General features: G+C 32.7%; 3 protein-coding genes across 4 annotated transcripts; all 3 read right to left on the minus strand.

Annotated features, from left to right (window-relative positions):
* Window positions 1-229: 229 nt before the first annotated feature.
* LOC103836966 (double-stranded RNA-binding protein 3) lies at window positions 230-2,238 on the minus strand. 2 transcript variants are annotated; one of them, XM_009113293.3, is made up of 3 exons: window positions 1,428-2,238; window positions 1,124-1,343; window positions 230-1,039 (listed from the first exon to the last, which is right to left on the minus strand). In XM_009113293.3, the coding sequence occupies exons 1-3, from the start codon at window positions 1,671-1,673 to the stop codon at window positions 450-452; spliced, it is 1,056 nt and encodes a 351-aa protein (XP_009111541.1). In that variant the 5' UTR covers window positions 1,674-2,238; the 3' UTR covers window positions 230-449. The 2 variants fall into 2 exon arrangements, with proteins under 2 accessions (XP_009111541.1, XP_009111540.1); XM_009113292.3 differs by having other exon boundaries at window positions 230-1,343.
* Window positions 2,239-2,522: 284 nt separating this feature from the next.
* LOC103836968 (probable protein S-acyltransferase 7) lies at window positions 2,523-5,558 on the minus strand. The gene is made up of 5 exons (XM_009113295.3): window positions 4,986-5,558; window positions 4,117-4,299; window positions 3,728-4,024; window positions 3,417-3,650; window positions 2,523-3,332 (listed from the first exon to the last, which is right to left on the minus strand). The coding sequence occupies exons 1-5, from the start codon at window positions 5,067-5,069 to the stop codon at window positions 2,814-2,816; spliced, it is 1,317 nt and encodes a 438-aa protein (XP_009111543.1). The 5' UTR covers window positions 5,070-5,558; the 3' UTR covers window positions 2,523-2,813.
* Window positions 5,559-7,197: 1,639 nt separating this feature from the next.
* LOC103836970 (serine/threonine-protein kinase CDG1) lies at window positions 7,198-13,118 on the minus strand. The gene is made up of 6 exons (XM_009113297.2): window positions 12,981-13,118; window positions 11,954-12,126; window positions 11,664-11,853; window positions 11,181-11,575; window positions 7,924-11,108; window positions 7,198-7,765 (listed from the first exon to the last, which is right to left on the minus strand). The coding sequence occupies exons 1-5, from the start codon at window positions 13,069-13,071 to the stop codon at window positions 10,881-10,883; spliced, it is 1,077 nt and encodes a 358-aa protein (XP_009111545.1). The 5' UTR covers window positions 13,072-13,118; the 3' UTR covers window positions 7,198-7,765; window positions 7,924-10,880.
* Window positions 13,119-14,716: the final 1,598 nt, after the last annotated feature.

Here is a 14,716-nt window from a genome sequence, read left to right on the forward strand (position 1 = left end):
GCCTATAACCGAAGCGATCCAAAAAGGTCCATTTTACGTAGGTTCCAATTCGGGTTTTAAATCCCAGCCCTATTACTGATTGGGAGGTTGGTATGGTTTTGTGATAAAAAAAAGAATCAAACCGGTCAACAAAAAAGTCAATAATTTCTGTGTACGTAGCCGTTTAACCGTGTATTTTTAAAAACGACGAAAACAAATTATTTTGAAAAACTGAGCCTTTAGAGACGCATAGCGAAAAACAAATGCCATTAAATGTTTTTTTTTGTTTCATCTTCTTATCCTCTCTTCGTCTAACATTTATTGCTCTCTCTCTTTCACTCTCTGACTCTGTTTTTTCCTCTGTTCTATGTGCAATACAGAGCATTGAAGTGAATGTCAGAGTCAGACCGTTAATTTTTTTTAAACAAAGTCAAGGAACACGACGAGCATACAGAACCTATTTTCTCTAATCATAACATGGGTTGATCTAAAGATACGATCTTTATACATGGGTTCGATTCTAATCTCAGAGGCTTCTTCTCTTGGTCTCCACTTCCCAGTGAGCTTGGAGCAGAAGAAGGACTAAGTTTCGGTGGAGGAGCTGAACAAACTGGGATCACTGATCTAATATGAACAGCTGGAGCTAGTTTCTGAAACCCTCTTCCTCCTGCAAACATTTCTGGAAATGGCAGAAGCTTGCTGTAACAGTTTGTTCTCTCCATTGATGAAGACGATATTATCCCTGCATGTCCTTGAGACTTCTCTAGCAATGATTTGACTTTGGATTGTTGTTGTTGGAGATTCAATCTTGATGGTAGTGTTTGGTGGTGTTTCAATGATGATGATGAAGGTACGTTGGTGTACGGATTGATCAATCTGAGCTTCTCAGACAAAAACTCTCTCGTGGTTGTCGTTTCTTGTCGGATTGCTCTTCTTCTTGAGTGATGTTGTTCTCTTCTTCTCACTTCTTTGGGTCTAAACCTTGAGAGGACTCTTGCAACCACCTCTCTTTCTTTCTCTCCTTCACCTCTCTTCTCCACCAGAGAGTCCAAGCTTGGCACTGTGTGGATAGACATTAACAACATTGAATATTTATTAATTATCAAATTGATTTTAAAAAAAGTTTTTGAGTATATTAGTTCACTTCTTCTCAAGGAGAACCAAGCTGCAATAGCAGCATTCTTCTCAGCTTGCTTCTTAGTCTTTGCTGATTCTCCAATAAAACTCATTCCAGCAAGCTCCACAGTGCAAGAGAACGTTGGGATGTGACCTGGTCCTGATCTCACACTTGTGTAAACCGGTAGATCAAGACCAGCTCTATGCGCTGTCTCTTGAAGCAGGTTCTTGTAGATCCCAGTCTCATCCTTAGAGAGAACAAATCAAATGAGATGAGAGATGGAGATGGAGAGAAGAACAGTGCATGTTTTTGAGGGAAAGACACTACTTACAAGAACTCTAGCAGTTAGAGACTTTGAAGGACCCTTTGAAGAGAGAGCAATGAGAGCAACTTCAGCAGCTGAGTGCTCAGCTTGTCTGAGTGTAGAACAATAAGTGGGGCTTTCAAACATTTCACTGTTGAAGTTTACACAAGCTTTGAACCTTGGAGCATGGTCTGGTCCTTCTCTTGTGCAAGTATATGATGGGAGGTTGAAACAGCTTCTCTGTGCTAGCTCTTGCAACTGATTCTTATACATTTCTTGGTCTTGAGAAGAAGAGGAAAACTCAAAATCAAACCTCAAAATTAGTATTTAAGATTTGGTGTGTCTCTTTATAAATGAACAGAAGAGCTTGTCTCTCTCTCATGTGATGGAGTTAAGTCTCTGCAGTGTTAAAAGTGAAATTTAGATGACAAGAGAGATAAAAGATGAAAAGAATGGTTTCAGAGGTTTTAGAGCAGCTCTCTCCTCACTCACATGGTGGCTCCATATCAAATAAAACGTCCCTAATAAAGAGGCTACTAAATGATAATAGTGACATTTCGATTGAACTATGGTCCATTTTATATTGTATACTATGTACATATATATGTCATGTGTCAATACCACATGCAAATCTTATTGTCTCTCTTTAAATATCCTGTCTTTATGATCTGATGTTTGTATTGAAAGCTTAGATTTTACTTTCATTTTCATGAAAATTTAATTTTTTTTTCGTCTGAATTGAATCACTTCAAGAAAATGAAAAACCTCCCTAGAGGACGATGCCTTATACAACAAGGCAGAGAAAATTAGAAAAGCGACAACATTCTAAACAAGAATCAAACATTGCTTCCCACGGTTTCTCTCCAAATATGAAAATTTAATTTAATCTCCATAATTCATTTGGAGTTTTGGACTTTTTATTGACTATCTACAACTCAGCAGAGACCTCAACACTCTTCTTATGCAACCTTGTCTTATCAAAGCATTAGGCTTCTTATGCATTAATTGCAGAGCCATGCTTATAATTCAGTTTCAGCTTCTTGATGATAACAGAGAAACTTTTTGTCTAGCAATAAATCATATATATAGTTAAATCATAAATGTATGAACACAACTAAAAAAGAACTGTCTGAAAATTCCAGAAGTTCACTCATACCAAGAAGTAAAACAACACACCAATTCAACCTTTTTGTTTACTACAACAAACCCAACATAAACTCTTCTCCTCCACAAACCACAACCTTGCAATAACTGATTTTAATCTGAATAATCCAACACTAAAAAAAGCATTTGAAGATTATAAAAAAAAAAGAAGAAAACCACCTCTCAGACTTCCCTCTAAACCATGTATCCACCATCCCTGAACTTCATCTCTGTTCTGTCTTTCTTCCGTGCTAAACCGTGTGTATCTGACTATGTAGGCCGGTTCTCAGTCACTAAACCGCTTCCACTGCTGCTTCCTCCACCGTTCTGGTTCTGTTCCACTACTCTGGCTGCTAACGCCATAACTTCAGGTGACATATCCCAGCTTCCGCTTTTCCTTCCCCAGCTTGACCGCCTCGTACCAGGCCTATCACTTTGTTCATCAACCGTTGTCCTAACGTCCGGAGACAGCTCACCTAACTCACCGTCCCTAACATGTAACCGTTCGTCGTTACCATTTTTGGCGTCACCATGCTCTGAACCCATGTCTGCCCAAACAGCTTTCCTCCCCATTTCAATGTCATCATTGGCTTTACCCATGTTCGGACTCATGAACCCGCCTGCTACAGATCTTGGAGGCAACGGACCTTCACGGTGGACCATAGCTCTAAAGTCATTTTTTGAAGGAGGGATAGCTGATGAAAATGTTTCTATAAAGTTATTAACCACTCCCTTGTTATGTGGGTTGCTTCTCCGATCATATCTGTAACGAAAATTCTCATATGTAGTCTGCAAAAGACAATAAAATCAACTTATCAAAAAAGATTACTAAAGAGATGATAAGAGGATTGAATTGGTTAGAAATAATATTACCTGGTTTGTGCTGATGAGATAAAGATGGAAAGCTGTTAAGCCAGCCACAAACCACATGGCTATGAATGTGTAAACTATCAGAACAATGGAGGCAGGAGTTTTGAGCATTGCCTTCCAAATAGTTGTATGCTCTGACTCCATGATCTTCCTTATGTAAACCCAGCAGAAGGCAAACACATATACACAGAGAAGCGTCGTTGAGAAGATAAACATGAAGAAGAATCTGTAGTTCCTCTGCAACACACCATGAGAATGAATATAAGATGGTTATTTGAAAATTATAGTTTTATGTGGATGTTTTTGTGACTTACCAGACCAATACATTGGCCAACCCAAGGGCAGTGATGGTCAAACTTTTCAACGCAGTTGTTGCAGATAGAGCAGTGGGAACAGCGAGGCGGCCTGTAGAGCATGCAGGTGTCGCAGTACTTGACCTTGAATATGACTCCATTCAGCTCTACTTCTTTGATGCGAGGGAGCCGCAGCTGCGGAGTCTGGCCAGCTCCTGCGTCCATGTTGATGTCGAGGGGTTCAGGCTCTGGAGGATGAGCGTTTCTAGGGATGATTCCTGGATCTCTTCCGGATGTAAGCAGTAGAAGGATTATATCCTGAGTGTACAAAAGGCAATGACTCCAATTAAACATTATGGACATGCCTCAGGCCATTGTAACATCTGCAAAAGCGAGAGAAGTGTACTTACATAAATGGTGAAGATGACGGCGACAGCTACTATAGATACTCCCCAGTTATCAGAGAAGTCGTCCATTAGATTTCTTGCGACGAAGATGCAGAAAATAGTGACAGGGACGGCAATGAGACATATTGTCAGCGCCAATGATCTTACGTCTGGTCCGAATACAAATCTTCCCTGAAGAAAGAATATCTGAAAAAAAAAAGTAGAGCTCATCAAATACTGGAAGAAGCATGTCCCTTAGAGCTATGTTCCAATAACAAGAATCAATATGAAAACGATAGAAGTCTACTAGAGTGAGTCAACTCGCAGGTGAGAACATTTAAGAAGTATTCAGAGTCTTTAGTCCTATAAGGAGTGTACAAAAAAAGAGAAGACTGTTCAGTAAAATCACTATAAATAGGAATCAGCTATATATATATATATATATAATCTCAAACTGGAAGCCTGTTTATCCAAAGTATCTCAATTTATCATTGAGATATCACACTACTCATCAAGGTACCAATTAGAATTAAGTTGAAATAGGGACAGAACTAATCTGAGTTCCAGTAACTGAGAAGTTCACTGCTAAACAGAATAAGCAAACAGGCAAAACTAATACAAACTCAGTGGTTAAATCATATATTAAGATAAAAGTTAAAATGTAATGTTGAGCTTTAAAACCCAAATAAAAGAGCAATCACCTCAAAAGCTAATGCCACCAAAGAGAAAAAAACCTTTACAAGCAACTCAGGTTCCAATCTGAACTAGATTGAAACTGAGACAGAGCAAACAAGCAACTAATAACCAACACTAGTAAAGAGTGAAGTAGCTCAAGACTAAATTAAAAAAAAAAAAAATCAAAACTTTACAGAAAGTAAGAAGAAAAAACTAACGTTGCTGCCTTTCCAAGTTTGATAAACCCTTAAATCACCGTTGGATCCAGAATCGGATCGCTCAGGAGGAGGCACTACATACATCTCCTCAATCCTCAAATTTCAATTCTCTCGAAGGCGTCGCCACGAGCTGTGAGCTTCAAACCCGTTGAGGAATGATAGTCTCCGGCGAATAGATTCTTCAGATTCCGTCCGGCGAAGTAAGCCAGCGAAAAATAAGGGTTTTTTTTTTTTTAATTGGGACGGTTATATTAACTGTGACGGTTCTCTACTGTCACCGTCGTTTTAGTCTTTTCTTTTTATTTTGACAGCCGAACAAGTAATGACGTGTCATTAGGCTAATGGTGCGTTAATTAGCATAATGTATGTCAATGCCTCGGTGGTGTCTCATGCTGCCTTCGCTAAAAGAAAGAAATATATAGAGAGAGTTTATTGAGACCAAAATTTATGTGGAATTTAATCCTTCTATAAGTTGATAGATTTTTAAAAGCCAAATAGATTTAAAAGATATTGTATGAATTTTATCAAATATTCTGTATTGACTCTCATTTATTGTTATTGACTATCATAGATTTTATATATATTTTTTCTCAAAGAAAAATCTTAAATATACAAGTTTTTTTTAGAAAATTTCCAAATCTTATATCTATATATATAACACATTGCTATGTATGTATCACAACACGAAACCTCACCAGCATCATCTTCTTTCATGTTATATATCTATAATAACACATTCAAAGACTAACGAAAGTAGAAGAAGAGAAACAATTTCATAATGTATATAAAAAAAAAATCTCAACATCAATACTTCTTAAGGTGTCATCATTGAGAGATGAGAAGAGAGGAGTGAGAGATGTTGGTATGTGAGTATATTTTTATTACACGGATTTTTAAAATCTTGTGAATAAACATGATAACAGAGGAGTGAGAGATGTTCGTATGTGAGTATGTTTTTATTACATGCATTTTAAAAATCTTATGAATAAACATGATATTTTCAAAATCTAGTTTTACGATAAAATATATAAAAATTACATCTTAATAACAATAAAATTTAATAGAATTACAAAATCAATAGCAACTAAACTTTTTAAATAATAAAATATTTGAATGGAATTTTAGGAATTTCAAACTAATAGCAATGAATTTTACTAAAATTTTAAAATTTGATAAACCAATAACCATAAAATCTCAAAATTCTGTAACTCATCTAGAATTGGTCTACCAATAACCTCCTCTAAAAAAGCTTTTGTTGGATTTAGTACTATATAATATTATTATATATGCTAATAGTGATTAATTATGAAAGTAAAATAAAAAATTATTTTTTCTTTAACAAAAGAGAAAAGGTGGAAAATAAAAACAATGATGGTAGCCAACAACAGATCATATGCATGCATTTGGGTTTTACTCACCTTCTAAACAAACATTTTACAATATATGTGATGAGCCTTGTAATCTGAATTATATCAAGTGGGCCTAAAATTATGTCCATCATAATATTTTAACAAATTTTGTAAACACACAATTTTTGTCTGTGGAGGTAGGCATAAACATTTTATAATTACTTATTAATAAATTTATTATTAACTAAAGAGTATAATGATAATTGAGAAATTCCATATGATAGCTATTTTTGAGTTTTTGTCACAAAAATAGCTCTTAATGAAGAAATTGATCAAATTAAGTTTTATTAAAAGGTAAAAATGGCCAAAATATGTATTTTTACCTTATGGTTTAGAGTTAAGAGGTGAAGTTTTGAAGATATGGTTTCAAATTTTTAAAAAATAAAAAAATTAAAATTAAAATTTACAAAGAAATTTTTATTTATAAAATTTACAAATAATTCATTTATTCATAAAATTAACAAAGAATTTATTTATTCATAAAGAAAATGGAATATGTGGAATTAATTTAAAAGTTTGATTTATTTCCCTCTGTCAAAAAAAAAATCCATTGTAACTGGTAAATTTTTGATGAAATGGAATGATACCTTTGAAATAGATTTATCCCAAAAAAAAAAATCATTCACTTGTATTTTTACTCTGTTGATCAAATAACATTCATTGTATTAGATTTTCTTACAAATTGTTATGATATGTTTATCATTTAATTCTTTATAGACAGATTTAAGTGTCTAGTTATCAAAATATACTTTTGATTAGTTTTTTTCCAAAGAATAGTTTATTAATTAATTAATTTTTATAGCTATTGAATAGTTATCTTCAACAATGAAACGCCAATATTACATTTAACCAATGCCGAATGTGAGTTTTCTCGACATGAAACTCTTATTATAGCCAAGCAACATAACAAACAAGTAAAGCTTTTTTAACAAAAAAAAACATTACTAATAAGTAAATACATATAAAACATTTGTTCAACTTCAATTCTGTATTTAAGGCGCTGGCGCTGGCGGCTCATTGCTCTTCCTCCTTAACGCCCCTCTGCCCATTACATAGCCTCAGCAACAGCTTTTTCTATATCGCAATCTTTATTTTCTTCTTAATAACATTCAATTACATTTTCTTCTCAAGCTTTTTCTACTCATCGTCCATACCGAATGCTCTTTTTCTTCTCTTTTCTCGCCACTTAACTAGGTCCTCCAGAGCGTCCAGTACTTTGCTGATTATTGGTCTAGAGATTGTTTCTTCTCCCATACACATAAACGCCAATATAAGAGCTCTTCTCACAGCTTCTTCCATGCCAAGACCTTGTATTGTTAACATCAGATCTAAAATCTTCATCATATTGTAGTCCTTGATCAATGATAGTCTCTGTACAAAAAAAAAACAAAAATGTTAGAATGTTGATGATATAAAAAAGCTAATAGTATTCAATGAATTACCCATTGTACAAGTATACGTTGTGGACCCAATGATGCGTCCCTAATAAGTTTACAAAGCTATTAATATCAGATTTTAGCATGGGTTACCCGTTATTAGCATACTCGGGTGCATGGATGAAGCTGTGAGAAGAGCGCTTGTATTGGCGTCTATATGTCTGAGAGAAGAAGCAAATACTAGGACAACGATCAGCCAAGTAGTGGATGCTCTGGAGGTCTTAGTTGAGTTCATGACAAGAAAAGAGAAGAAAAAAGAGCATTCGATATGGACGAGGAGTAGAAAATGAAGAAGAAGATTGAAGATTTTATAGAAAAAGAGCTGTTTTCTGAGGCTATTAAATGGGCTGAGGGTTTGAGAGCGTTAAGGAGGAAGAGGACTCCTTTGTCACTGTGGAAACAGCTACACAAACACTCTGCTTTTATAAGAAAAGAATGGTACTTATGCAGGTGGTAGGGGGATTCTAAGGTTGAGTGCATGGGTGTACCAAAATGGTAAAAGATCAATTATTTGTGGAAATAATCTGTATTAGATACATTCTCTTGAGTGAGATATCTTACTATATTCAATATGAATGACAGCGTGTATGTAGGACCAAATCCAACTAATCTCATAAGTCATAAGGATAACACCAAAGACTAATCCGACTCCGGATTACTATGATGTTGACGCATGCATGTATACAATCCAAGTAATCTTCTAGAGGGATAAAACCAAAAATTAATCCGACTCCGGGTTAACATGATATTCAATTTTCAGAATTTAATCAGCCTAACTACTTTTATCTTTGTAATATCTAATTGTCAGAGTCGTCTAATGGCACATACAAATGGAATAGTTGAACATGATTCAGAGTTAAAAATTTCAATAATAAATATATAAATTATGGTTTTAAACTTTAAATTTCAGATATATTATTAAATTTTAAGTTTATAATTTCTAAAGAAACATTACATGTAAATAGAACTATTAAATTTAAAAACTACTTCATTACATTGTTAAGTATATTTATAATGGTTTTGCTAATTGTATTGTTTTACTTTTTTACATATATGAAAAAGAAGCATAAAAATTCCATAAGATTTTCAATTATAGAAGGACAATACCAAAAACCAATCTGACTTGCAGTTTATCTTTTATTAACAACCTTCATTGTATTAGATATTATTATGAATGTTGTTTTAATACAAGCTAGAATTTTAATTCGTGCTGAGCGTAGAAACTTTTGATTTTTAATATGCAATTAATATATCAAGTTATTTATAAATATGTGTACAAAATATTTATAAATTATAAATTTGGATTATAATAAACAATGTCTGGAATATATCTAGATACCTTTTAATATTTGAGTATTAAAAATATAGGATATTAAGAATAATGTAAAAAAATTATTATCTTCAGATTTGGTTGTTGGGTTATTAATTTGTAAAGGATTAAAATGGTTAATATCCAATTTTGGGTGGATCCAATGTGATTTTGTAGTGTATATCAATGTACAAATCGCAATTATATACATAAGTTTATAACATTTCTGGTTTAGTATCATTTCAAACCGGTTATCTATGAAACCAGTACATAAATTGTTGGGAGTAAACAAACTGAAATAAAATTTCATTTCAAATCTACTCTATTAAGTTGATATAAAATTTATGAAAACTATATTATAACTCAAATATATACCAACCATATTGGTTTGTTTCTATTATGATGTCGAGTTGGTTAGATTAGTTGGTCTTTTATTATTACAGTTACGATTTGTGATATATTTCAATTTTAGTTGGACCATTTTCAATTTAAATGACAACTTTTTATCATTCGATATTATAATATGTCATTTAATTTAATTTTGTAAATTGCTTTAAGTGTCTAATTATCAAAATACTTGATGTTTATCTCTCACATGCGGGTATTTTTTCTTACGATTAATTATTAATACATGCATTATAAATTTAAAGATGAGTATGATAAATTATTGTTTATTTTCACAAAAAATAAGTTGGAAATCAGTTTATTTATATATGACCAATTTTACATCAAGATATATAAACATATGGTTGTTTAATATTTAATTACCATTTTATTTCTTATTTTTATCTATTATGATTTAAAATATGGCTTTCGGATAACAACATACTATATATATGAATTATCTTATTTATTTTTTAGAATACTTCTTTTTTATCTTTTATCTATTTTTATTGTATTAGTTTATAGTCAGTTATGTAAACTAATAAATAAATATAAAATTATTAATCTTAATTTATTATCGCTTTAATTTGAACAAAATAGTTTAGCCAATTTTAATTTGACTGTTTTGTCGCGGGTTAATTTTAATCGTTTGTAAATTGTATATTTACTTTACAAAAAAATGATAGAAAATAGTTAATACAAATTCATGAAAATCTATACTAATCTAAAAAGTTATGATAAAATTTCATAAGTCAATGTATATAAATTTTTATAATTTACATAACTTTTAAAATCTATCAACTCTTAAAATTCACAAACTTTACACAAATTCATCTCCGAATAAACCCCTCCACCTTAGTTAGTATTTAGTTGCTCTGGTCCTTTATAAAAACAAAATCTCAGAATAATTATCTATTTCTTTTTCTTACTTGAAAATATATGTAACAAATATATCTTACTATTTCATAAATTTGAACATTTTATTATAAAGAAACAGATAATGAAAATTTCATTATTATAATTAATTTCTACTAATATAATATAATGATAAATTTATTTACTTATTAAAACTATCAATGATTTTAGCGCTTCAAATTTTAACATGAGGGTTCATAGCGAAAAAAATATTTCATAAATAATAATATTAAAACCTTTGTTTAATTTCTTTCATGAAGTAATTGATCTAACAAATTTTTATAGATATTAAATACTAGTTAACGCCAATATTACATTCAACCAACGCAGAATGTGAGTTTTTTCGACATCAAAACTCTTATTATTGTTTAAGAAAAAACATTTAAAACATTTGTTTCAATTTCAACCCTCTTTTTCTATCATAATCTTTATCATCTTCTTCTCATCCATTTTGACTGCTCTTTCTCTTCTCTATAGCCATGAACTTGACTAAGTCATCTAGAGCATCAACAACCTGACTAATCGTTGGCCTAGCGTTTGGTTCTTCTCTGAGACACTTAAACGCCAATACAACTGCTTTTCTGACAGTTTCTTCCATGCCACGATTTTCTATTATTAACTTCGGATCTAAAATCTTCCTCATGTTGTCGTCCTTGAACAATGGCAGTGTCTGTCAAAAAGAAGCAAAACTGTTAAAATGTTGATGAGTCCCCAAAAAAGATAATATTTTTCAGAGCATTACCCTTTCCACAAGCGTACGTTGTGGACCCAATGATGAGTCCTCAATAGGTTTGCATCCAGTGATAAGCTCCAACATCACAACTCCAAAGCTATAAATATCATATTTCAGTGTCAGCTCATCCCCGTTGTTAACATACTCTGGTGCCCAGTACCCGTTAGTTACAAGACTCGTAGAGTCATGAAAACGCATATCAGCAACCGGACCAAACTTGGCAAGCCCAAAACCAGAGATCTTTGGTTTAAAGTCATGGTCTAGCAATATGTGTGCAGTTTTCAAATCGCTGTGGATCACAGGAGGGTTTGTTACACAGTGAAGATACTTTAACCCTTTAGCCACTCCTACAGCTATCTGCATCCTTATGCTCCAATCTAAAGCCTTTTCCTCGGATGTGAAGTCTGACAACAACAACAAAAAAAAAACTCATGATTTATAATTTTATACCTCAATGAGTCGTTATATGAGAATAAAGTAGAGTTTTGTTACAATGGATATGATCTTCTAACGATCTAAGATGCATATGTGCATAGACGAGGATTATGCGACCGCCTTCAACGCAATATCCAAACAGTTGCGCTATGTTTTCGTGGCATAAAATCGCGAGCATTACTCTTTCAAGAAGAAACTCTCTATTTCCTTCCTGGCCATGCGGATCGAACTTCTTAATAGTCACATTCTTGAATTTTAGACCAACAACAAAGGAAACAACAAGAGAAATTTAAGAGATTGTTTTTTTTTTCATTTGATTTATTTCGATTCAAGACCTTTAGAGTTACCTGTCCAATTCTTTCTAACCTCCCTTTGTAGACAGCACCGAATCTACCTTGTCCGATCAAAGATTCCGGGCTGAAGTCGTTTGTTGCGGTAGCGATTTCTTGGTACGTGAATTCTTTAAATAGCTCCCAAGGATGTAGTATTTCTGATTCTGGCAAAACTCTTGCTGGATTGGCTACAAGTGGAACAAAACAACACGATGAGAGTCTACATCACATGCATGGCCAGATTTGTGTCATGGCCAATGAAACATTAGCCTTAGTTTCCAAAAATTTTAAACATTTTTTTACATAGGTATACACTTGTAAATTTTGAATCTTTTTACAAAAATTCTTAAAATGTTGATAAATTTTTAAATCCAGCTCTGATAACATGTTACTAGGATCAAGTAGACTGAAGAGCCTTTGGTTAACCCAAATATAAAACAAAACTTTCACTTATAGAACATAAAACACAAACTCTTATCAGAGATTTATATGATCCATACATTGTCAAAGACTAAGGGTGTTATTCAGTCAGTGATTTAAAATCAATTGTCAAAGTTTGTAATCAATTAAAATTTTAAATCTAAACATAGTTTTCAGTTAATGAATTCTACAACTTCTGCAGTGCACCTTGAATTTTGATTTCATTCATTTCTTCATGAGAATCCACCATAAATGATTTGAAATCAATTTTAAATATACAAAAACTTTTAAATCCTTTGAAGTTGAATAACACTAGATTTTAAAAACTGGATTTAAATCATTCATTGAATAACCACATTTTAAATTAGATTTATAAATATCATATCCAATAACACTAGATTTTAAAATAGAATTTAGAATCATCATTCGAATAAATAGTGAATTTTACTTAGATTTAAACTCTATTAAAATACATGATTGAATAACACAAATGATTTTAGATGCAGTTCGGAAAAAGGGAGACTCCTAAACAAGGTTTACCGAAGAAACATTTTGGATATATGAAGATATAAAAAATGAAAGAAAATGAACATAGAGGAACCAGAAAACGATGCTTTCTCACGTCTGGATCTCTGGTTGGGAATGCCGTTTCGCTTCGGTTTCTGCATCACCTTGCGCTTCAATGTCATCCATAGACCCGAGCAAAGGACCATCTCTCTGAATCACGATATGATTTTGTTTTAAGTTTGATGTCACTGTGAAAACTATGATATTTTATGTGAATCAGATGATGCCAATATATAAAGAAAAATTTGGAGGTTCGAAGATTATTTCCATCGGGAAGGAATGACACGTTTCAACAGTACAATGCACCATATACATTGTACTAAATAGATTTGAGAGTGAGATATCCTACCATATTTAGTTTGATAGTATATGGTATGTGGACCGGAATCCACGTAATCTTCTAGGATGGTCTCGAATCTACGATGATGTTCAGCTGATCGGGAATGTATGGGCCGAAGCCCAAATATCTTTTTTTTAACGCTGAAAGCCCAACTAATATCTAAAAAATAGTATCGATGGTTATTTCAATCTCATGTTAAGGCCCGACCCTAGATATACCAATAGTTTAGAGAAAGAAATAACAAATTGAGTAAGTTACTATTTCTAAAGGAAAGGAGGGATGTTAGATATGTGCATGTGATGCATGTTACATTTTTAAAAGATACACTAATTTTATAGGTTTAAAGTTTTGTTCGTAGCTTCCACTTCCAACTTATGAAGTTTAGCGGATCTGTCCAGGTTTTTGGATGAAAGCTTAGCTATATTTTATGTTCAAATATATATAGGAATACTCCATAGTCTATTTTGGGAAACAATCATCAAATAGAAGTGTATTTTGGAAAACAATCAGCAACTGCTAAAGTGCTGAGTAACCACTTATCACTTATGGAAGCGGGGGGACAATGTTCTCCGCAACCAGAGTTTGATCACCATTGCCACAATCTTCAAAGGTATCATCAATCAAAAAAAAAAATTCATTTTAAACTATCCGCTAAACACCTATCTAGCAGTGATTCTGTAAAAGTTTCAACAACAAATTTTTCTTACAAATTTAGGAGTCTATATCTTTACAGCTTTTCTCAAAAAAATTGGAGACAATAAGCGAATGTTTCATTCCCGCTGGAGTCTGAGTAGCGGGTTATCTAATCTACTAATCTACTCATTCCGTTTCATAATAGTTGATGTTTTCAAAGATGTTTATTGTTTTAAAATAGATGAAATTTTGATATATTTATATTATTTTTAATTTTACTGAAAACTGTGTAATCAATTAGATTTTGCAGTCATTTTTTTAATTAGTTGAATGGTTTTTAAATTATATTTGTAAAGTTACTTTTTGGAAAAAAAAATTCTTAATCTTTGTGCAATATGAGTCAAAACATCATGTATTGTGAAACAGAAGAAGCATTATATAGTCTTAGTTTCAACTTTACATATGAGTAATTTGTTTTGTCCACTTTAAACTCTATGCTAAACCCCCTACCTTGCAATTTTAGCAACTTTCGTACGACTAAAAGAACTGTTGAAGAATCTGCAATCGTCGTAAATTCGTAATATATTAAAGTCTCACAAATCAGGAATCAAATAATACTATTTATAGACTAGGCAATGTTCTTTGTTTTATCTTTAACTCCTGACAGTTAACTCTACTTTCAACGTCGTCGTATAATATACTGGGCTTATCTATAACTAATCAGTAGCCCATTAGACATCATACACAATTGTTTCCTTCAAATACATGGGCTTAGGCCCAATAATGGCACCTAAGCCGAGTAGAAAAATCCCACGGTG

The sequence above is a fragment of the Brassica rapa genome, chromosome A09 (assembly GCF_000309985.2).
Source record: "Brassica rapa cultivar Chiifu-401-42 chromosome A09, CAAS_Brap_v3.01, whole genome shotgun sequence".
In the NCBI taxonomy this organism is placed as follows: domain Eukaryota; kingdom Viridiplantae; phylum Streptophyta; class Magnoliopsida; order Brassicales; family Brassicaceae; genus Brassica; species Brassica rapa.

What these genes read in the sequence shown, in the direction of transcription:
- LOC103836966 (XM_009113292.3), bottom strand. Translation starts at nt 1,673, where the DNA reads ATGTATAAGAATCAGTTGCAAGAGCTAGCACAGAGAAGCTGTTTCAAC. An exon ending in CTCTAACTGCTAGAGTTCTT is followed by an intron (nt 1,344 to 1,427) that starts GTAAGTAGTGTC and finishes GTTCTCTCTAAG; the next exon opens with GATGAGACTGGGATCTACAA.
- LOC103836968 (XM_009113295.3), bottom strand. Translation starts at nt 5,069, where the DNA reads ATGTATGTAGTGCCTCCTCCTGAGCGATCCGATTCTGGATCCAACGGT. An exon ending in AAACTTGGAAAGGCAGCAAC is followed by an intron (nt 4,300 to 4,985) that starts GTTAGTTTTTTC and finishes TTTTTTTTTCAG; the next exon opens with ATATTCTTTCTTCAGGGAAG. An exon ending in CCGTCATCTTCACCATTTAT is followed by an intron (nt 4,025 to 4,116) that starts GTAAGTACACTT and finishes TTGTACACTCAG; the next exon opens with GATATAATCCTTCTACTGCT.
- LOC103836970 (XM_009113297.2), bottom strand. Translation starts at nt 13,071, where the DNA reads ATGGTCCTTTGCTCGGGTCTATGGATGACATTGAAGCGCAAGGTGATG. An exon ending in GGTTAGAAAGAATTGGACAG is followed by an intron (nt 11,854 to 11,953) that starts GTAACTCTAAAG and finishes CTAAAATTCAAG; the next exon opens with AATGTGACTATTAAGAAGTT. An exon ending in AACGTACGCTTGTGGAAAGG is followed by an intron (nt 11,109 to 11,180) that starts GTAATGCTCTGA and finishes TCTTTTTGACAG; the next exon opens with ACACTGCCATTGTTCAAGGA.